At 44.5% G+C, this 24,527-nt stretch overlaps 1 protein-coding gene across 1 annotated transcript in view; it reads left to right on the forward strand.

Moving 5' to 3' along the window:
- Positions 1–17,501: 17,501 nt before the first annotated feature.
- LOC126873916 (insulin gene enhancer protein ISL-1) overlaps positions 17,502–24,527 on the forward strand; it is a 34,480-nt gene continuing 27,454 nt past the window's right edge. The window contains exon 1 of the mRNA XM_050635286.1: positions 17,502–19,134. Coding sequence (XP_050491243.1) covers positions 18,996–19,134 — 139 coding nt within the window. The 5' untranslated portion in view covers positions 17,502–18,995. The remainder of the gene's footprint in view (positions 19,135–24,527) is intronic.

A 24,527-nucleotide genomic window follows, 5' to 3' on the forward strand; every position in this document is an offset into this window, starting at 1 on the left:
CCGAGGTTTTTGTCTACTGGCGACGATTACGGCCTTTGAGCGTGAAAGGGAAGCCAGTTTTACTGGTTCACTTTGCAGATGCGGCTGCAGATGCAGCTGGTAGGATGGCTGCATCTATATAGATAAAGCAGTTATGTCTATATGTCGTGTTTCGAGACGCGGGACCGTGGCTTTCTCTATCCGGCCGACAAAAGGGCAGCCACGGATAAATATGTAACTATAAAAAAGGATAAATACTCACGGTCAAGAGTCAATATTGTGAGAGAGTCCCTGTCAGACATCGTTGTGTCTGAGGTGGATCCCGTATTTAGGAAGCACCGCGCGCATTTTTATCCGCCTTCCAGGAAAGCATTTTTCGACCTCGTCGAATCCCTCGGCGAGAAAAATATCTTTCTTCTCTTTCTCTTCTTTCCATTTAAACGTAATCGTACAAATTTTTAGCCCGACCATCGTGTCACGCGTCTCCGTTCTATCTTCTACGGGTGTCTATTCCACGCGCCTATTCGATAAACTTCGTTGATCTTAAACTTATAGATATCGATTAATTATCGCGCCAACGAGAAGCAAAATAAGGACGAAATTATTCGTTAACGCGGAGATATCGACGATCGTCGTGGTGTACGCGCGTTACGTTCGTACGGCTGAATATTCCACGAATACGTTGGAACGTTACGTAGTTGTAAAATATCCATAACGAGCGTGGCAAGAAGATAACGAAATAAGCTCGATCGATGCAAAAGTTTTGCCGCTAAAAGCTTTCGGATCGCTGGTAAATTTGTCACTGACCGATTATAGCGGACAAAAAGAGAAAGAGCAAAATAATCGTCGGTTCGCATTAGGGATCCATTACGTGGTGGGTCACGCGTCCAAACACGTATTAACCCCCATGGAGTTTTACGTCACGGCGAAAGCCCTTCTCTCCGCGCGCTAGATTAAGCTTGTCAACCCAGAAACCTGCTGCGCTTCGCGCTCTTCTCCCCTTGCTTTCTCGATTCGTTACTTCCGACGTCAGATCCTCGTTCGAGATTCGTTTGTGCAACAACCTACGCGTTTCGCGTAAAAAGCGCACGCTAATCGTACGCGGGTACGCGCGTCTCGAATACAACGGAAAAACGAGCAGTTGCAATTATCCTCTGACGGTACGGTTTAACTGGGACTTTTTATCGCGTTTGTTAGCATAATCACCACCTTTGGTCCTTCGCCAGCTTTCCACCTGTTCATTAGGAGACGCATTACCTTTTTCAACGAGTTCATCCCGTGACTTTTTAAGCAAAATGACTCGATGCGGTACTTTCGTTCGACATTTGCGACTTTAATTTCCCGCTGTTAACGCAATCTATTATTTATCCTTTGGCTGACGTTACATCATCTTCCTTGATATTATCCCGACACGTGTCAATTTATCTGCTTAATTAATCACCTCGTAATGCCGTTTCTTCGTAACAATGACGCAACGTCCGCCCGTTCAAGTTCGACGTATCAATCGTTGAATCAAAATTAAAATCGGCAAGAACGACGTTCTTTCTTCTTTATTTAGATATTTAGAATTACCGGCTCGAATCTTCGGCAAATCGTAATTGCACAGCGGCATCTTTCGCCGATGAATAATTTACGTCAGCCACGGACAGTTGGGAGAAGCAACGCGTGATTTTATCAAATGTAACGCGATCCTTCTTTTAATTACGATATGGAAACGCTGACAAGTTATTGGTCCCTGCTAGACGTATCCATTACACTGGCAGGATCGCGAGCCAAAATATTAACCCCTTCCTGGTTCTACAGCAGCCCTTGCTCGGTAGAATGGGAATCCCTCTGTCGCCTCGAGCCAAGTACGAACATTCAAGACTGTATCTCTACCCAGATGGAAAATTCGATGCGTTTCGTGTCTGTAGAAAAATCTTTCGACGTACATCATTAGCGACGTGGAGTATTATCCGTCTTCGCGCATTACTACGGCATTATATTTGTAAATGTATTTCAGGATTTCTTGTATTTCAATCTGCGATCATCTCAGGCTTTCGTAGACGACTTATCGTAGAGTTTGACGTTCCATCTCGGCTGCGTTGTTCCCACAGTGACGCGAAGGTATCGAGATCGAGATATAGATGCTCGTAAGTAAATTTAAGAGGCGCGATCGCATACACGATCGAAAATAGAAACGGCCGTTAGTCTCGTAGAACGATCTGTGCGACGAGCAGCGACGTTCGAGCTATTATTTCCGCAGAATGCAGGTGTTGCCTTCGCTAGACAGGACTAGAAGTCCTCGAGTGGAGTGGCATCCTACCCTAGATCAAAGATCCGAGCCGCTGCTCCATTCATCTGCCTAACTAGCAGCCTGGTCGAGTGTGCCGTTATATACCGAGTGACACTCTACACCTCCCGCAGTCACCTTCCATATCCCTCGTTCCGTTTGCTCATCGACGTTCACAATTCATGGCCGAAGACGCCGTTTCAACGATTCGTACGTATAACTTTTTATTTAGCCGAACGTCGCACGGTTCGCGTTTAGTCGAATCGATAACAAGAAGAAAGCGAGACGCGGATTCTCGAGAGAAGAAGTTCCGTTTCATCAATTTTAAACGCACTCTTGAATTATATTTCGCTATGCAACGATACCAACGCCTTTTTACCTCTACGTTGTTTCAAATAATTTGATTAAGAGAAGCAGGTGTACTTTTTACGATCTTATCGAGCTTTCTCGGATTAAATGTTATCGTAATGGTTATATCACAGAGTTGTTCGAAAACCTACATTAATCCGAATTGCTGGCAACCACCCGGCTAAATAATGCAAAATAATATCCGAAAAAAATAAATCTCAAGATTCGATTGCCACGAATGAATTAATTTCCTTTCGCTTTTAACAGGTCCGCGCTTTAGCGAATAGTCGAAGCCTCCATCGGAGAAAGTAAGAAAATTCAAAGTTGAGAAAGAAACGCAGGATCGTCCGAGCAAACGCGTGATCGTTTGAAAGATGGTAACGTCTTGCCGAAGGACAGGCTGGCGAATTTTCCCAACGACGTGTTTGCAACCTAAAAACTCTTACGAACGATAGAATCAACGTCAACGTGAAAATTCGTATCTATCGATCTGCAGCGCGAAACTCTCTGCCGCTGCTGCATTCGAAATTCGAAATTATGTCAATCACGGGCGAGATGCCGTGGCAAACGGAAAAATTAGCGCGGCACAATGCACGGGACGGCTGCGGACCATCGAGTCGCAGAATCATAATGCTTTCATCGGAATTCCCTTTCTACGATCGCCATTCGAGCCATGAATTATTATCCTCGGGCGTGAGTCGCGGGTTTAAGCGGCTCTGGAAACGGCCGATCGATAAACTCGGTCCGCGCAAGTCTGTCGCTTTTACGGTAAATACCAGTCCACCCCCGCGTGGAATATCGAAGTACGCACGCGTATACACGCGTGCACCTCGATACACACCTGCAGCATCGAGTTCCCGGTGACTTCGGGGCAGGCCCATCCCCCGTGGCCACAGGATTCGATCCAGCCGAAGTCCTTCGACCGATCGTCTATCCCTGCGACCGCCTTCTGCTCTTAACCCTTCGTTTTATACGCGTACCAAAAGGGAAAGTCTTTCGCCTTAGCGTGGACGTGCGGATTTGCTAGCGCGTTCTTTAAAATCGCGATTCGTTCGACCACGACGTGCATCGATGCAGACCAGAAAGCTAACGCGATCTCTTCGTGGCGGACTAAACGCGAAAATACCTAAACGGCTGTCTGTTCGGATCGTTGCATTCTTTACGATTCTTCGTCGTCGTTCTACGTATTTAGGTTTTCCATTCCTTTTCGCAAAGAGGTTTCTCGTTGAATCATCGATAGGAAATTAGGGTACTGGTAGGGAATTTTTGTTACAGCCGGTGGGTAGTGGGAAAAGATGATATTTGAACGCGATAGGTGTCATCCGATAGGCGAGCAAATTTCTACTCGTTTTGGCTCGATATAGGCAGGATGAAAGTTTCGAATATTATGGATACATAGGCGCATGGAAAACGCGGTCTCGTTAGTAAAAGTTTAAATTTGATAGTCGACGTTCGATCTCTGTGCATTTACAGGAATTACTTAGATTCGAGGCAAAGGTACTTACTTAAGAAGCATTTTGTTTATTTAAAATGTAATTTCGAAAGCTTTTTAACTCTAAAAACTTGGAATTTCTTGCAGGTAATGCAACGGCGAGAGAATTTATTCTGTTTCCGTGCACGGAAATCATCGGAAAGCTTTCCTAGTTTAATTCCTAGGAATAAAAAGGAAACGGTTAAAATCGAATGCCGCTTAAAACTGTTATCTCATTATCATATGTTAAAATAACGTAATATTATTACATAAATGATGAAACTTCGCGGTTCTATTTAAATTGCAAAATCCTTCTGTATTATTATATCGCATTATGTTTGAAATGCATTAAACGAAAGATTCAAGGCAAATTGAATCCGCTTGTCGAAACTTTTTAATTTTAATATCCCGCCAAGAAAAACACCGCCGACTGCCGCCTACTATTTGTATAAAAGGATTAATATCGTTGATAAAAAGAGTTCGTACAATCAAGCAGAGATCGCGTTAACCAGCCAAGTGTTTCGAAAACAACGTTTCAAAAACTGCGAACGTTATAATACTATCCACTTAAAAAAGCGAATAATTTCGTAGCGTCGTCACCTCTATAAATCCGTATCGTATCCTTCGAAATATTTCTGCCTGTGTTCGAGAAACTCTGCCAAACTGCAAGAGCTTTCGCGGAGAAGCATCGCCACGTGCGTATCCAGCAAAATAGCGTATCCAGCGGAGAAAGTGCTCTTAGGATGTCGTAATTTCCACTCCGACGTAACTTTCAGCCTGTTCTTTGCCGCAAAGTACTCGCGCGGACGCTTCCGGAGCTGACAAATTCATCTCACGCCGGCTCATCGAGAAGCTCCGTTCTCCGCGGAAGTATCGAAAAGCTCGCTTACCGCTCGATCACCGAAACGCAAAAAACACGACAGAAAGAAAGAGAGAGAACGAGAAAGAGAGAGAGAGAGAGAGAGAGAGAGAGAGAAAGAACTCTGCGATAGTTGCACGTCTCGTGGATTCTTCGGAGATTCCGCGCGTTTTCTTCCGTCATTTGCGTCCGATTCGAACGAACGACGTCGTTGCGATCTCGCGTGGCTGACTCGCCACCTCCGTGCGTTTTCCAACAGCGTTTCTTCGACTCTACGAAAACGTTGGTTAACAGTTGGCAAGGAGAAGAGGCGAAAATAAAGGCGAACCGGTGCGAGAGAGGAGGAGTGATCGATCGAGAAGGTGGAGCGAATAGGTGAGGCCGGAGGAAGAATCTATATAAAATACCAGAGGACACGGGTATAACAAGATGTTAAGCAGTCGGTCGCGACGTTTTCGGGAGGTTCGGCTGCGAGGCGGGCGGGCTGTAAAAAAATTGGGACACACGGTCGTCGTCGACGCGAAGACGAAAGAAGAGAAGAAGAGAAGAGGAAGGTGGGTGCGGGTCCGTAGGAAGGGAGCCAGGAGGCACGGACCAGTTGATGGGGAGAAGCTTTTAGCCCGGCTAGATGGTGCCGAGATAACGGCGCGGCCAAGTGCAGAGTGCGCCGTTGCTCTGCCACTCGTTCCATAGTTGTGTGCACTTCCACACGTACAGGCGCACGCGCGCGCCTTCCTCCGCTATATTGCTCCGTTTTCAGCGCGGTTCGACACCGCGTCTGTTATAATTTTGACAATAACGCGCCCGAGTCTGCGTTATGCGTCGGACGCGACCGATTTCACTTTTGGCGGTAAATCGCCGCCGCGAACGTTCACGACCATCGATCCGCTTGATTAGAAGCCGTGCGTGGTATAGTGCCGGCTAGCGACGAACGTAAATTTTAGGAAGAACGAGAAATATCTCGCCTGATACCGTAATATCTTCTTAACGCAATTCTTACGCGTGTAAATAATTATCCATGCGTATTTCAAAGGGTATTTAACCACTTGCGCTACCAATAAACTCGCGGTTGCGCGTGCCGTGCGCTACAACGTAACACGCTTCACCGCGTCTGCGAGTGTGCGATCTTTTAAGCAGCGTCTCAGCGCGTTGCTAGGGTCTCGCATAAAGAATTTTACACGAATACGAACAAATACTCACGGCGACAATAGCATTTTATTTGTTAAGAATCTATTCTGAAATATTTCCACGATATCGATGACTCTATGTGACACAGGGCACTCTGCAACTGTAGCTCGACGAACGAACGATCCTACTGTTAGCCGACGTGCAGCGCGCGTCATTTTCATTTCTGCCGCAAATGCCTATCGACGTGGTATGCAGGCCGCTGGCGATTTTGGAACAAAAGCATCTGGACCTACGTGGCACGTCTTTCTAGCGCAAGTGGTTAACTCGCATACCTCTCTCAGGGCATTTAGCACGAAAAATTTTTACCTGAACTGGCGTTACGACGATTTAAGCACCCATTTAAGCTTCTTACGTACCTTACCGTTCCGAGCCATTCATTTACGACTGTCCCTGCTCTAATTACCAAATACGTTGATGGAATAGATATTGTATAACGAGTTCGACCATTCCAGTTATCTTCTGTCTTGTATCTTTAAAATCATACGCTTTGACGATGTGATAATCCTGGAAGGACATTCCCATGGAGACTATATAGAGTTTTTAACCGAGCTTAAAGCAGAGTATTCGTGTAGAATTTATTATTTTAATGGACGCTAATCGAATGTCGGAGTAACACCGAACGAATTTTAGAAATTACCGTAGGGCACGAAAGCAATATTTTTATTAAAATCTTGATAACAGGATCTCTTTTTGAAGAAAAGAAAAAAAAGGGGGAAAGAAGGACAGAACTATGCGTATTTAATTAAATTAAAAAGTTGTATTTATGGATCTAATATTACCAGGATATTCTATGCTAGGATATTCGCGAAATCGTTCCGGTCAGGCTATTTTATTCCGAATCCGAGGAAAATCGTGTCGATTGCACTAAGAAACGATTAATGGGAACTAAATTCGATTTATCTATCTGTCGTTAAAAAACGTTTCAGTAATTCGATTAAACAGCACTAGAGGTAGAGTAAAGATAAATCACGCGATTATAGTCGTTATCTGATATTTAAATCCAATAATTCTGATTATCAGCGTTTCCGACATTATTCTTAACTACCAAATTAAGACGCCGGCAAAAGCTTCATTAATGGACAAATCTAATCGATTCCATTAGCGGATATTAGCGATTGAATCTAACTGTAAATAATCGAAAACTGCGTAGAAACTGGCGGAAAATTCCGAACAAGGATGAATTCAGATTCTCCGATTACACCACATTTTCGAACATCGAACGCTTCAATGAAACTACCACGATCGTATCAGCTACGTTAGTACGTAGAAAAATAAATAATCTGTAAATAAACGATACTTTGCGCCTTCCCGCGCCTTCTTCAAAATTAAAATTTCAAGCGTACGACAATATCGAAGACAATGGCAATTCGTACGAACGTGTTAAACATCGAACAGTTATTTAGCATCGGATATACTTTTATACAATTAAATGTCGGTCTGTCATCGAAATAATTGGATCGATCAATATCGAAGTTAGATTCGTCGCCATTTAGAAAATGACTGCACAAAGAACACCGAGGCTAATTATTTCGTAGAATCGATCCGACTTGAAAAAACAGCAATTTCGATGTAACGTACAGAGTTGCATTGGCGATGCCACCGAAGTGCACAATGGTCAAATAAAAAGAAGAAAAACGTTATTTGTTTTTTTTTTTTTCATATCCTCTTGACGATTCTATCTGCGAGAGAATCGTTACGACCATACGATGTTTCTTTTCGTACGAAATTATTTTTACCGGAAAAGTACCTCTAATTCTCTCGACCTTCTCTCTCAAACCTCTAATTCTAAGACGAAGACAACAACCCCTTCGTACATCGTTGTACCTTTGTATCAAGTTATAGTAAACGGAACTGTTTAATTACGATCCGAAGTCCTCCTAGCTCGTCCCTATAGATCGGAAAAATCCTTTCGGTAATTGCCGAATTCCAGCGTGGATTATTCCAACTATTCACTAACGAGCTAACGACGTCCCTTCGGTTTAACAAAATTGTTCGTTACATTGGTACGACCATCGATATTCCCAAAATCTATCGCGTTAGCCATATCTTATTGCCAGAGGTATATTTTCGGGATTTACAACCGTAGAAGACACGATCGACCGAACCCCTGAAAAATTCACTCGATCGATTGTGAGCTTGCGATTGTCCAAGGCGATGAGGATCGTGACCAAACCATTGAAAACGGAAGAAGACCCCCAGGGCGATAAGCGGCGATGCCTGCTACCACCACGGTAAATGTTTAAGTGCGCGTCGTTGCGCCTGGCGCCACGCTTTATGACGCGTATCCTGTTCTTGTGTTCGAGGCTCAGGTAGCCGGCGATCTTTTCCACATTGTGTGGACAGGAAGTACCTTAAGCGCGCCGAACGTCAATCGTAAACGAGGCTACAAATTCTTGACTGTGTCGCTTTTTGCCGTGACCACGTGGGAACGAAAAAACTCCTTTGGGTTGATAACGAGCTCGGAGACGTCGTTGGTTCGATGATTCGGCCGGGACGACGAGCGACAGCTACGATCGCAGGATTACAGTTTTCACGATAGTCGTGGAAATGTTAGCTGTTAGGAATGCTGTATCGGATCTCGCGCACTCGCTCACCCGGCAGTACACGCAACGAACGTTTGAAACTTCCAAAGAAGCATTCGCGCGATCACGATACGCTGGATCCTAACGCTCGTTTATAAGACAAATTTGCTGGCGAGCGTAAGATTAATTTCGGTGGTTCTCTCGCGTACAACGATCTATAAGTCGAATGTACAGTCACGTAGCCAGGTTTACGAAGAAAGGGAGAAGGTTTTGTCGGAATAGTAGGAAAATACTAGAAATATTATAAATTGTTTCAGCGTTCTGTTCGTTCAGCGGTAATAACAAGCCTTCGTATCGTCGACTGAAAAGAAACTGCAACGTTAAGAAATTTGCGTTTGAAAATTGGCAACTATCGAGATCACCTAAAAAATAGCATTAATATCGCGAATGTTTCGTTATTGTAAACAAATATTTGCGATTCTCTCGTATGGGAGAAGGCCTCGAACGATCAAACGACCGATCAAACAAACCAAATGAACGTCGACAACTGTGAACGACGGAGAAGATAAATATCATGTTTCGATAATTATTAAATTTGCCCAACGATTAATGCTATTTGTCGCGACATTATTAACACCGCAAACCTCGGTGTTTGAACGAACCATGGAAAGGCCGTTGCCCGTTGATCGTAATCGTCCTATCGTTCGTTCCTTCTCCAAGATTCGTACAGCGATTACTCGAGTACGGTAGATTTTCAAATCAAAACATTGCGGACACGGTTCGGACCATTTTCGAATTTACGGCGCTACCTGACCTTACCTCCGCCATGGCTACCCTCGTTAGTAGTTTATCGGTAATTTTTCCAGGGTACACAACCCTCTTGAGCTTTGCTGTTTCTCGTGACTGGCCGATCCTCCGGAATCCGGTAGGAAAGATTTCCACATTGAACACTCGATAATTGACAAAAGAGCAGAGGCAAGCGTAACGTTAACGTAGCAAGTCAATAGATTCGGATTATCGGTGAAACGTGAAATTTCAAGCTTCGTCGAACCACGAAACTTGGCCGATCAAGAGGAAAATGAATTTTAACACGCGCACAGTCTTTTCGTACCGTTAATTTCAAATACGGTTTTTATCGTACACGATTCGGGCCAAAGTATTTCTATATTTACATCGTGCGATCGACGAATAGAGGGACGAATGCACGCGTCAATCTTTAACGCGAGAGTAAACTGACGTTTAATTTTATGCGACGAAGAACCCATGAATTATTAATTGCGAGCAAAGAGAGTTCATTCGTCAAAATCAACGTTCCTCTTCGCGATCCATTTCCCTCTGGTTTGATACGCGCGCAGTTATGTCACGTAATTAATTGCATTGTAAAAATTATTATATTATTCCACCGTAATTCAATTGCGATTTTATCAGCGAATTAAGCACACGTATTATAAATCCCATTTTCCATTGTTTTCGCCTCCGATTAATTAAAAATTTAATAAACGTTACGTAAGAAGAAAATGGTATTGATCAACGCGATACGGGACGGAATATTAAAATTAAACGTGATTCGTACGACTTTATCATAGGACGGAAAAGTATTTTCCTTTCAGAGACATTCCCCTCGATTAATAATCGTTACGATATTAAAGCGTTTCTGTCCCGTGGGCATTTCCCGCATACCAACGAACAGAGACCAATGTTTCTTTCAACGCGACGAAAAGTCCAAAGAGGAAAGAAAATTCTGTCCTAAAGTTCGAGTCAGCCTTTAACGCCGTAACGTCACGCACTGTCGATTTCGCGTGGATGTAACGCGACTAACTGAAAATTACAACCGCGTTACGTCCGAGAAAGTTGACGGTATTTGGCTATCGGCACGCGAACAATCCGGGGTTCGCGTAATCCGCTGAAATCCATCGTTGACCGAATTAACAAGCGGAGCAGCCGAAATGATAGGACGGAACTGTTGGCGGCGGAGAACGGAGCAGCGGCGAGGGTGAGAAGAAAAAAGAGAAAGACGTCTGGGTACGGGGCCTTAGGGGCGGGAGGGCGGGAGGGCGGCGAGGGAAGGCAAGGCACAAAACCTACCACGGCTACGGATTAAGGCTTTCTTCCGCGCTGAGGCGCCCGGAGCAACCGATTGACCTCCATATTCTCGGCTGCCTGAACCAGGAGCAGTTCTGAGCCGCTTAAGTAGGTAGGATTTGCTTTCCTGCAGCGACGAGTGGCTCGCTGAGCTGAGCTCTTTTACGCGAGCACAAGGCGCCACCTCGTGTTTTTTCCTGTTTTCTTGAGCGCGTAACCGCCGACGAGCTTGCTCGTCGCTGAACTTTGATTTATCCACGCGCGTTACCGCGTGCTCGCGGCAAGTTAAAAAATGGCACGATCGGAGTCGCGTGGTCGCGACTGTCGCGTCAACCGCAAGCGAAATTTCGTTGCAAAAAAGACGCGATCGCGCGTGACACGATCTCTAGATCGATCGATGGCGACGAAGGAAACGCTTGGAAATTAAAAGTCGCTTTACACGTGGCGAAGTTTCAATAAAGTCTGATTTGCGATTCTTGGAATCTGCAGGTTTTCATTGATTTATGTTTGGAGAATGGTCGATCACGCCCATACGCTGCTACGCGTTTTCAAGATATCGTTCATTCATCGATCTTCGTGTTTATGACTTTCGTAGGTTTATATTCGAACGGTTTATGCAAAGTTTATCTCTTGACGGAATTGTAAAATACACGTAAAACACGAGCAATATATATTTATATTTTGTTCGCGATCATTTCGATATTTTTTATATTGCCAGCATGGAACTTGGCGTGTCCATAAATTGAAAAAGGAAAAAACCGACGAAAGATTCGACCAAATGCATCGAATTGCCCGCGTAATCGAATGAAGCATGATCCCCAGAAGTTTAATTATTCGAACCGGCTGCCAATAAATTTCGTTAAATCGCGTCGTAATTTTACAGTCATGCGAGAAAATCGTGAAACTCGACGTTTATACATTATACATTCTCGTTCTTTATCTACAGTTCGGTCGTTCTAAAATGATCGAAAGCACGGGATCGCATTTTTTACACAAAATCTAAAGACAAAAATATGTTAATTCGAACGATTCCAAGGACTCTCGGAATTCGTATATTGATCATCTCGATACGCTTCTACGTCCAAGTAAAAATCCTCCCGACTTCTCTGGGATTCTGTACTCGCGTATTACGAGCCGCGAACGGCCAATAAACACCGGGTAATTGTACAAAAATTGGAATCCAAGTTTCGCAATTATGCAGATGTAAAAAACAATTTTTTAGAACCGCGAAACGTAGGAGAGGACAAGGCGAGTGAAAGAGAAAGAGCGACCGAGAACCAAAGCGTTCGACGACGTATCAAGGCCCGCGACAAGCTGACATTTTTAACCCAAAGAATCCAACTTTCTTATTCTCGATCCAATGAGACTTTTACCAACCTGCTCGTTACGTTTCTCTCATTAGGACTGCACCAAACGCGATATAATTTGGAGCGCATTTGCTCGCTCGATAAAGGATAATTAACTACGATATCGGTAAGGAAATATAATTCGAGTTATATCGTGTTTGATCTCGTTTTAATCGGAAGGGCCCTGTAAACACTTTGATAAAAATGTCATTTAACGAGGAAAGTAAAACGTAAAGATTATCAATAAATTTCGCACTTGATTTAGGACATTTTCTTTGCACCTTAGTCATCGTCTCATTTTTCTTTCTTTTTCCTTCTCCTTCCTGCGCGACTGTCCAGTGTTTTCCGATCGATCATATCGATACGTATTTGCATAGAAATTCCGCATATATTACGAACGGCCAATATACAAATCGTTCGATCTGCGTACTAAAGGAGGACCGACGAGTGGACTATCGAAAAATCAACATGGCAAAACGCGTCCACGCGTATAATATCGCCTATGTATATATTTCTTCGTAACAGTCACCGCTTTTGGCGAGACTTTACTTGAAATCGGCGATGCTTCGCGCACAGATCGCCTGGTCGAAAGTGATTCAAAGTGGAGATGGAACCTTGGCTTGGTAGATTTTCGAAGCAACAGCTTCGAGAACAGCGACATAAATAAAATTACGCGGCAAGAATCTTTTACAAACTCGGACGAGCGTTTGAAATATTTTCAAACTTCCTCTGGGAATTTTCTTCCGAGGCTCCGTATGAAAATTAGCCGCGCGCGACGTATCGCGATTTACGTAGACGAGCGTACTCGTCTAACGCGTCCACGCGATCGACTGGCGTTGCAGCGAAATTTTCATCCGGCGTCCGTTCGAGCCGAGTTTCGTCTCGTTGCAGCTTCTTCTCCGGCGTGAAACTTTCGTCGGTGGTGAAGCAACCCCGAGCGAAGAAGCGGCGCACAACAAGCTCGTCGGATTTTTCAACACGGCGAAAATTACTGGATCGAACGGGGCTGGTGAAATGGCTGCTCCTCGAACGTTTCCAAGTTTATACGTACGAGGGACTGGTGAATTATTACGCAGGGTTCACATGGCTTCGACACTCGAAGCAGTTCGAAAGGGAACGACGAACAGAAGGGAAAGAGAGAGAGAGAGAGAGAGAGAGAGAGGAAAGAGACCGAAGCACAGAGCAAAGGGAGCATCTGCCCGGGATGCATTCGGCGCTGATAGCTTTGTCGGCTTCTCACTCGTACACGCTCGTACGCGCTGAGCCGCTTAAGAGGCCTCCTCTTCGTCCTCTTCCTTCTTCGCCGGCGTTGCTACACGCTTCACAAAGCAGCATTGTATGTATATGGCTGAGTGGAATACGTATAAGTAGTTATAAATATACGGGGTGGGTGTAGGTGAACGAGTGGCCGCGAGTTTGAGAATGAAGGGTGGGTTTTACGCGCTGAAATAATGCCAGCAGTATGGATAGGTTGTTTACGAGATGGATATTAATTATTGGCGGTGTCTGGAGGTAAATCGTGGACAGAGGGAGCAGCGACGCACGAAAGGGGGTTGTTTAGGTTTTTTAAAGGGCGGTAGCGAGGGAAGCGGTCGAGGTTCGTTGCCTCGACGCGGGTTTGCTTTAGATCGCGAAGCTCGTGACGATGGAGAAACCAATGGTGGAAAATTAGCACGGTAGCTTCGATACGTGTTTTAACCTAATTTGAATCTTATTCGAATCGATCGTTGAATTTATTCTCGAACGAAGGTTTGCCGACAGAGACGCGGTAAATCGTCGAGCCGTAGAAACGTGCTCCGCGTTTACGGTTAATCCGCGATCACTGCGTCTTACTCTTCGCGGTTATTACTCGCGTCTGCGGTACCTTTTCTCTACTCGAAACGATTTTCCAGCAAATTAAAGTTTTTACCGAATCGACGATACTCGAAAGAAAAACAGTCCTTCCGACCGTCTCTTTGTTAATCTGTCGCTTAAGAGTATGCACGCTTTGTTCCTCGTACAGTTTCTGGCAATTTTTTATCCTAAATAATATATTATTCGCTCGTATCTACGCGAGCAGAACAGCGGAATATCAGAAGGTGTTTTACAGTTTCGTGAAATATACAGGTAATGAGAATCGCGTTCGCGAATGGAAAATATTCATATTCAGGCTGCGCCGTACTACGATGAATTCTCGTCCACGACACCGTAACAAAATCGGAGGAAAACGTAAATGAAAGGAGAAGGGAGAAAAGTGGGAGGTTGCCGACAATGGACAGACTAAACGTACCGAGATTCGTTCACGCCTCGACGTACGGATTAGCCTGATGCGCGTGATCGGTGAACCGCAGAAGATCGTCCTTTTTTCGAAGGGCAAATCACGCTTGGCCACTTCGAGGCTGCTCTTTTTTACGTAATCGTGTTTCGAGCAGCGCTTGCGGAGGAATTTTTGTTCGAACGACGTGAACATCCGCGTCTAATATCTGCACGGTCGAATACGTATTTCCTAACACGCAGCTTTCTTTTCTTGTTAGCATCGGAGGCATGCGAGAAAATTTGACTAAAAACGTCGAAAAATGAGGGAAGATGTATAATTTGTACGTCACGCGTGTAAGGAAGAAGAAAGAAGGATCCTGTTCTCGTCCTGTTCGATGCATGGGGAATTATAATAACATAGACAAATTAGAAAAATAACGTTGCTTGGTTTTGGTAGTTGTCGATGGTGATGTTTATCAGTTTTAAAATCAGGCGGTAAATCAATTTTCCACGCTAAGATAAAACGTCAGCAGGCAGCGATAAGAGAATCGTGCGAATAGCAGATGGATACGAATTCGATAATTAAATTAATGATCGATCCGCGAGAGTGCGCATCTTACCACAGAACGCGAATTTAAAGATTATACGATCGTCGTCATATTAATTGCCACGTTATATTTTCAACAATTATCAAAGCGCGTACAATTCATCGAAACCGATGCAATTACGATTTTTACTGTAATTTTTGCTTGATATCGCGCTACGTGTACAGGCTGAGTTTCCTAACACGACGACTTAAGATCGCTCGTAAGTTGTTCGAAATTTATAGGAAAAAATATTTCAAACAAAAGTTGCATGGTGTCTAGGGAGACATTTTCGTTTGCTTGCTTCCTTAGCGAGATATTACGGTCACCTTTGGTCTTTTAAATGGGACGTCCAACATTTTTTCGCAAATTCGGATAAATCGTCGAATTTTGCGTAAAAAAGCGTTACACAAAGTGAGACGTTAAAGTTTTGCCGAGGAGGACGCTACACGTTTTCAAGGTGTCACAGCATTACGATCTCCGGTAACAGTGAAAAATACGATACGACGAATGCTTATGGCCTTTCTAGTCGATTTGCGATTAGATACGTCTGTGAAGCATGTAGTCGTAATAATTTACCTGTTACATACTATAAATGTTAATAAGATACCAAAGCGTTCGATACCAAAGTGTAAGACGCGTCGCGTTTATAGGTAGATACGCTATTATCGATTTATCTTCCTATTTTCCAGTGATTTAGCGTGTTCGTTGAATCGTCTGGCTCGCGCAACAGAAACCGAAACATCGTTCAAAGATACAACGCCCATTTTTGTTACTCGTCTACTTGAACCAACGAAAGGAATCGCGATTTCCACCGGTTTCGAATCTACGTTCCGTTTCAGACGCAGTCTGCTCCAGTTTAGGATATTTTCGCGAAAAAGCGCGTCGGCCTGCACGCAGCATCCGGTCGGTTTGTTTTCCAATTCTCTTTATTTCGAATGCGTCGATAAATCGATCGACTGATTAATCGCCGTGCAATCGGATTAAACGATCAGCGAAAGTCTGCAAATTGTAGGTTCGCGTGGAGTATATAGTTCTGGGAAACGTATTTCGACGTAGATATCGTTAGAAAAATTAGTATTTAGTTTCGGAGCGAAGACAAGGCTAAGACAGGAGGTAGAGTAAGAATAGAAAGCTTGGAAAGCTACGATTCGCTCGCATTGCGAAGCGTTTCATCGAGACGATGACAGGCAGGTAGGTTGAGAATGGAAGAGAATTTCACTTTTGCGCGGCTGTAGAACGTTCAACGTTGTTAATGACGTATCCTCTTTAATAACTCGGTCTATACGTAAACGATTGCACGTGATTAAGGCAAATCGACTATCTGAAATATCGTAGCACAAGCTGCGCGTACGAGTTCTATGACGTTTCAAAATCGAGCAAAGCGATTGTGCGTCTCAGGCATTCGAATAAAGGCAACATCGCCTTGCGATATCTGGTAAAAAATAAAAAAATATAAAAATTAGGCGATATTTAAACGTCTGTCGCGAACGTGCGACAAACAAACGTCATTTACGAAAACTCGAAGCGAACTTTCGGCCAAAGATGTTCAACGTTTCGATAGAGGAGAACTACATTCGTCGAATATTTCGTACGAAGAAGCTCGAAGCGACGCGCACCGATCATCAAATTCGACAACGTACGATCGAACGAAACACGAGCGACGAGGAAGACGGATGGAAAGCCGGGGCGTTCGAACAGCTCGGGGAAACAAAGGATTGAAAGCGCGCGGCGAATCGATAAAACGGTAAGATATTCGCAATCGCGCGGCAAAGAACACGAGAAGAAGAAAGAAACTCGTTTAAAAGCAAAAAGCTACGAAACCTTCGTCGGTACCGAGATCTTTCCGCGGGAAAGAGCGAACGGTACGAACGTCAAAGGAAAATTCAACGAAGAAAAGAAAAAAAAAAAAAAAAAACAGGAAACGACCAGGCAGACGTATAAAAAAGGTAGGGAGCGTAGACAGCGGTGAAAACTCGGCGGTGATAACGGGCCTCGCGAACCCGTGGAAAGAACCAGTCTAAATCGTAAAGTGGAAGAAAAAATCGCGAGATGGACGTACGCGGCAGAAACTGACGAAGTAAACGATGTTGCGCGAACAGCGGCGTAGCATCTTTTGGTGGCCGTTTGAACGAGTATCGCGTAGAGAAGCGGAGAAGAAGCGAGTCGGGGAGGCGATCGGTCGGTCGCGAAGCTGGAGGACCGGCAGGCGCGGCGGCGGTGACGGTGGCGGCGGCGGTGGTAGTGGTGGCGGCGGTGTCGGTGGCGGTGGTGGTCGACGTAGGAGAGCCAAGAGCGAGAGGACGGGAGAAAGAGGCGAGATAAAAGAAGAGGAGAGGGTAGGTACGAATCGATTAGGTCTGTCGGCCATTTTGTTGGCGGCTCGAGCCGGCCAAGTGTCCCACAGCTGCCCCCAGGAGGCGTGGAAGCGACAGAGTCGACTCCACCGGGAGAACGAATAGCTCGACGTCGGCGTGGAATCGAGGCTCGAATTCTCGCCAGCGGATAGGACGTGGATGAGCGGATCGAGTGGTGGGACTGAAATCGGAGTGGGGTCGAAAAGGTCGACCTCGAAGGTGGGGGCATCGGCTGGTTAGGTTGGGTTCTATAGGAACCTAACCGGCAGTCAGTGCCTCCTAGGGCCCCGCGCCGTCAGTCTCGTTGGTGTTGCGTCGTGTAACGTGTCCTCTCTTTCTCTCTTTTTTCTCTCTCTCCTCCTTTTTCTTCCTCGAGCCCTCTCCCTCTCTCCTTTCCATCCCCTTTCCCTCGTGCGTATATACTTTTTATTTTTCTTTTTTTTTTTGCTCGTCGTCACGATCAACGCCGTCATTGTCGGCCGCGAGTGATAAGGAAATAATAATTGCACACACGTGCCACTTTCCACGTTTCTCGTCTCTGACGGATGCCGCGCATTCGGCACTTTCTGTCGGACCACGCTCGTCGTTCTCTTTAATGGGATAGCACAACCGACCTTCCGCTCCGGAAGACTTCTCCACGAGATCGACTAAACGACACTTCGGATTCGGTCGAGCCGTAGGTCCACGAAGAACGATTCTTTACCGTGGCACGAAATCGACGGAGTAAAGAGTCTCGGGGTGCCTGGACCGGTGATCCGCGTAGCGATATTGGAACAACGTCTCCGTCTCAACGGCTGGTTAAGAGAGTTACGCAGAGACAGAACGTTTACGTGACAGAATGTTTATGTGACAGAAGCGCGTTCGAAGGATCGAAGATCGCAATACCCGTCAGACGATACCGCAAACGCCCAAGGAATTTATCGAGAAAAGTAATTTGTGCCGATAACATCTGTGCTTCTCGGTAGTAGTAATCGTTTTCGAGAGAATCGCGGGCAAATATCGACCAGGGTAAGATGCAAAGGACGTCGTTCGCCCGGAAGATCGCAAAATGGCGTGGGCTCCGGTGAGCTATCGCTGCGAATGCGAATCTTCTCGCTGAAACCGTACAAACCCGATTCGATTCGTTCGTTCCGTGGACGAGTGGCTGTGAAAACGAAATTCCACGACCAACATGGCTGCGAGGGAATTCGCGCGATAACCAAAGTGCGAGACACAGCGAGTAACGTGAAATTTCAGGAATTCCACGAGCTACTACGGTTGTTCTGCGGCGGATTCTGTCGATAGCCGGTGGAAATGCTCGAGAATGAAACTACGAATATTTGTCGCGACTGACACGTGCAATTGCCAACCGGACGACGCTGCTGGATCGGTGAAAGCGGGCCAGAAGCGAAAGAAACTGAACTGAATTTTGTCAGAACGCAGCCGATTCGTCCGAATACCTTGGACTCGAGCGCAGACTGGAAATATTCGTTCTTGAACGAATTCGTGTGTCGTTCAACCAACGAATCGAATGTCGTAACTTTGTAAAAAAAAAAAAAAAAAAAAAGAAGTGGTTTCCGGTTCGTTTCGCGAGTCGACGATTCCCTCGGTGGACTTGATCGGGAAGGAAGAGAGAGTCGGTTCGAACGTCGAGGTCGAGACTTTAGTCAAATTCTGTATAGAAAAGTAAGTACGGCCGACGGTCGTACTTGGCACGAAGGCCTCAAGATTGCTCGAAAATCGTCGAGAGAGGTGCGCAGGGCAGGAAGAGCGATGGAAATCGGGGGTGCAGCGATGCAGAGGATGGCCGCTGCCGGAGGGCCCGGGCCTCTCAGCCTTCAGGGCCCTCCAAGGTCAGTGAAAATCTCACCCGTTAACATACAGGACGAGCCCGGTGACCTCACTTCTCAGAGTACGTATACCATCAAACGTATTTTTATAATTTGCTCGGATTACGCCATAGATTCTTGCGATTTATTTACGATTGGTAGAAAAATGAAATAGCTTTAAAAATACCATCTGTTCGATGTATTTAAATGCGCTGTTGGTCAATGCGCGATGCGATATCACTGTAAATTTGTTATACAGATACATTTACACACAGGTTGCGCAATTTTTTATCTCAACAAACTGTTTGAATATTTTTACCTTTTATTTGCTCTTCGCTTCGTCTTCGCGTGGTCGACTAATTAGGAAAAAAAAAAAAAAAGAAAAAGAAAAATCTAGGTAGATTTGAATAGTTCGTTGAAACGGGGCTTCTGAAATTGTCCTTCGATCTACGTTAATATTGTAACCTTCGTCCTATTTTGAAAATCTGTAACAGCAAAATAACCGAGTCACGCTGCAAAAATAAAGCGGCTAAACGATATTTTAGCACAACCAATGGAATTCAAAGACACGTTGGAACGATAAGAAGGTGCATCAAACGCTAAATCGATCGTGATTTCTCTAATATTTACATAGATACGTAGCTTCGTTGAAACGACTAAAATGCATAGTAATAATCGTATCGTTGAAGTAACAGCTATGCGGTAATTAGAAACGTTTGCAACCATCGTCTGAAACTTTTTATAGTGAATCCCTCGATGTTCGACGTTTCAAAGATTTCGGATAAAATACAACGGTAAACAAATAGTACGCGTTATTCATTTTCGGGCATTACGACGTGAAAATAATGCGTCGCATAACGGTAATTTGGTAACGAAGATCGGGTCAAAGATTTTCCCTTTGCATTCTCCTCGTACTTTTGTAAAATTCCAATAAAATAAAATTTATAAATTATTCGTGTGCAATGCTTACGACGAGCAAATTTGATAGAACCAAATCGTCACGATACGAGCCTGTTACCTGTCTTGCTTACGTTCTGGCTGCGAGTTTTCCATTCGAAAAAAGAACAAGCTTCGTATCGCTTTCGATTATTCTTAACGTCCTTTGATCGCGCTTAACGAATTATCAACACTGTTAAATTATTTCGCGAAATAACATTTCCCTGTCGCCGTTCAATGGCGTACATCGTCGTGGAAACGTTGCGATTCGTCCGGCAAAATAGCGACGGTTCGCTTTTCTAATAGCGTACGTAGAAATTGTCAAAACAGATCGCGAATTCGCGTACGGCTGAATCGAACGAAACGCAACGCAACCGGCCGTCGCGTGGCGCGTCGCTCGAAACTTTGCCATCGAGCTGCGACGAATTTCCTTCGATGTTCGTTCGGGGTTGATTAACTTTATCCCGTGCCCGTCGATTCCGACGTGTTTCCTAGTTTCACGAGTACCGGTGTTTTTGAAAATTGAAAAGACGTTTAGAAAATCGACTTTGCGTCTGGATAGTTCTCGTTCGTAAGTTACGAACGTGGAATCGACAGCGCGATAGTACGCTGGCTCGTCTACGTTGTCGATCGTTCGCGATGCCATTCCTCGAGTCTGATCGTTCACGGAAGAATCGTCAGCGATTTTGGAGCAGTACCGACGCGAGGAATGTTTCGGTATTCGGCAAGGAAACAGCGGAGGCTGGACTTGTCGGTGGTTGAACTTTAAATAGCAACGTCAGTGGTCGCCTTGCTAGCTACGGATTCGATACCCTTTGCAATTAGCCGAAATGTCGAAGTGGTCACCGTCTCTAGGAAAACTGTACATCTGGTCTTTGCAGTTTTCTCAAGCACTGAAGTCATCGACAGCGTATAAACAATAGACTGGAACGAAGGCAGACCATAGGCAGTAGACAGGCGACGATCGCTTCGGGGCTTTCAGTTATAGGGTAACGCTGTTAGCGCGCGGATCGGGACCACTTCAAATTATATTCCTCCACTTGTACTTACGCTTCTGTGTTAAAATATTTTGTCTACTTTACAATTTATCCACGCGTTCCTCTGTTCATACGACTAATAATCTCGACACGAAAAATGCTGGAAACGAAGGTTTGCGCAAATACGAAAGAACGGGCGATGGTCTCGTTAGAAATTGCAAACGTTTGAATTCGTTGAAACGAGGGCGAGATATTACCAGGAGGACCGTAAATCGCGTTGATCTCGGACGAATACGAAAAGAGGCGAGGAGAAGTCACGGTGAAACGATCGGGATAGAAAGCGATCGAAAACCTGGAAGAATTATTTCGATTAAAATGCGTTTTATCGACGGTGATTGTCGTTGTTGTACGAGGCGAAGCGACGCGACGATCCGTTTATCCATGTATAGATAATATCGCGATATCGAATGAAACCGGGATCCATCAATTAGAATATTTTCCGGAAATTTTGATGCGAGTCGAGGCCAGGCATCGTTCAATCCGATTACCGGTTTCCCATGTTGCTATGTATAAAATATGCACCGACGCAAATTTGCTTGGCCCGGTGTTTTCTACGATTTCGCGTGGCTGTCATGTCCGCGTAATAGCCTTACGTGTTTGACAAAAACAATTTAGCGAAACGCGCGAAATAAAATGGGGATCCTGCTGAATAATTCGTATTTGCAAATTTTCAGCTTCGTGACATGCACGAAATTGAAACCGTGGAAATTTCGTGCGTTGTAATTTTTAATAACGAAAAGTGATACGGTAACGAGGGTTGTGAAATTTTATCGTTCCACCATTTGTAACTTAACGCGACAGCATGTGAATAACGGTTGAAAATAATGGCAGATTCGTTGCTCGGCGGAATATTTTTGCACGAACGTTACAAAGAGTTTCGATCGCTAATTTTGCTCACAATGGAACCTCTATTACGCGCACGTTTTAGCGATCCAACGATTCGCCCTGCTTCGAGATTTTACTACTCGAACGCGGTTTCTTCTCCGAGATACCAACGATTATACTACACTCGCCGTTGAAAAATTCAGCCACTGTGTCAACCGTGGTCTTCGCGTCTGAAACTTTCACAATGGTTCGTTGTTTTCTTATGGCCTTAAGATTCGCGCTGCTAGAAACGCTTACGTTCTCGACGAATTCGGACAAAGTGCAGAAAATTTGCGAACGCGTCGTTTCCCTGTGTTGTCCGCTAACGATACAAACGCGATAAACTTTCGAGAGATATCTGGTTAAAAAACGGAAGACTCGCGTTACCGTAACGCGACGTAAAATCGTAGCGGTGACAGGAAAGATGAAAAAAAAAAAAAAAAGAAAAAAGAAAAAAGAAAATCAGATTCGCGTTTAAACGATTCGGTTTAAGATCTGAAAGAGTTGATCGACAAAACTCGACCCCGTACGTGCATCCTCCAATCAGATAATTCGCTAACACGATCTCATAGCCGCAGAATATTCAGTAGCAAACAACGATTCCACGATAACTTACTACCGTTTCGACGTTACGTCGTGTTACGCCAGCTTGTTTAACATGTATTTTCCGTGTTTCACCAAGGATTATAGATCTCGTACATCGATCGTAATTACCCTGGCGGAACGTTACATCCAGACGTTTATCTCGCGTAATGGCAGCGCTGTTGCATCGTTTATGAATAAGTCGATGGGCGCTAATAAGTTCAACTTCTACTCCAATTTATTCAAGTGGAATAAACGCGCGTTTCGAACAAGATCGACGCTCCAAGACGTACGATATTTTCTTTTACGGGCACTCTTTTCCATTTGGAGAAAAATAAATTCGACAACGCGAGAGACGCAAGTACGTGAAACGCGTACCTCACGCGCGTCGGTGAACGATGCGCCAGGCGTGTCGCAGATTTTCTTAACGGTGGACGCGTTCCAGCGGTCGGTTTTTCGGACATCTGCCCTCCTTAGTTTCAGTTTGAACGGCGAAAGATAAGAAACGTCGGATGATGCGGTGGAAAAGATGGGCGAAGAAACGTGGCTTTAAAGTAGAGGTAAAGGAGATCGGTTCGAGCGTTTGATTTCGAATAACTATTTAGAGCAGCCCGAAAGACCGCGGTCTTATTGTTAGTTCGAATTCCTTGAATTCACTTCATTTGTTTCTACTTAACTGCCGAATAGCCGGCCGCCGAATCGGTCCGCACGGATGCAATCAGAAATAAACTCAAGCGAATCCGGTCTGTCACCTCGACCGATTTCGCTAGAGACGCGATTTTCAAAATGCTGGAAACCAGCTGCTCTAATCGCGCTTCGTCCGTTATAAATCTTTGAAGCAATTTTCTGGTCGCCGAAATTATAGACCAACGGCTGTTAAAATTCCCAGTTTCTACGCTGGGAATCTCGAAACGCGTATCGTGGAATGCCGAAGGAGAAGCGGCTGTCTGATTTAGACGTAACCTCTGGTGCGCTGCGAATAGTCGAAAAAGACGGTTGAACACACCGGTTGCGACGATCGCAAAGTGGTTATTATTAGGATGTATAAAGTAACCGAATACTTATTTCGTATTATTCTACTTTTCTTTATCGCTTGCAAGTTAAAAATCGCTGGGAATTTTCGTTTCTTCGGCATCCTGCGGTACTACGAAAAAGTAACGAACGACGTTTATAAGATATTCGTGGCATTTGGCAAGCGTGAACGAATATTAACTTTAAAACATATTTAAACAATATATTACAAGCGTACAAATTTATTGAATAAATACAAATCTCAAATCCGTGAACTTCCACTACTGTACAAACAAAGCACACATCAATAACGAAGAGTATATTTGATTTCCAGGATATTCATTTTCACCTAGCAACGATTAATACTTTTTCGATTAATACTACTTTTCGTACGATCGTCTCTTTCGTTAAATCGCCTCTGTCTCGTTAACAAAGCTCGCAAAGAAGTCTGAAAATTGTCCTATCGAATAGATGTCTAGCGTAACGCCAAGAGGAAGAAATCGACGATCGATTGTCACCGAATAGAACGCAACTTGCGTCAATTTTAATTAGCGGTTAATACATTTGCATGATTAGACCCTGAAAGTTACGCGGTATCGGCATTCCATGCATCGAAAACTACCACGACATTAATGCTGCGATTTCTCTCTCAATCTTTCTCTCTCTCTCTCTCTCTCTCTCTCTCTCTCTCTTCCTTTCTCTATCTCTCTACCGTTCACCGACACGTATAACTTTACCTGACGTCGACTTTAAATATTTAAATATCCGTCTTTCTGTTCTACCTTTCTTGCTCTCTCTCTCTCTCTCTCTTTTTCTTTCTCTCTATCTATTTATCTCTCTCTCTGTCTCGTTTCCATCCGATACCAAACACATAATACGTAGATTGATAAACGAAGGAATGACGCGAAATTAAATTTTTATAACGTACATTGATGGTGAAGTAAAAGATTCGGTAAGGTATGCGTACCGTAGTGACTGGCTCGAGTAATGCATATTCTAGAATCTAGAATGACAAGTATCATGTTGTACATTATCTGGTGTGAATA

Source organism: Bombus huntii, chromosome 15, assembly GCF_024542735.1.
Source record: "Bombus huntii isolate Logan2020A chromosome 15, iyBomHunt1.1, whole genome shotgun sequence".
Lineage (NCBI taxonomy): Eukaryota > Metazoa > Arthropoda > Insecta > Hymenoptera > Apidae > Bombus > Bombus huntii.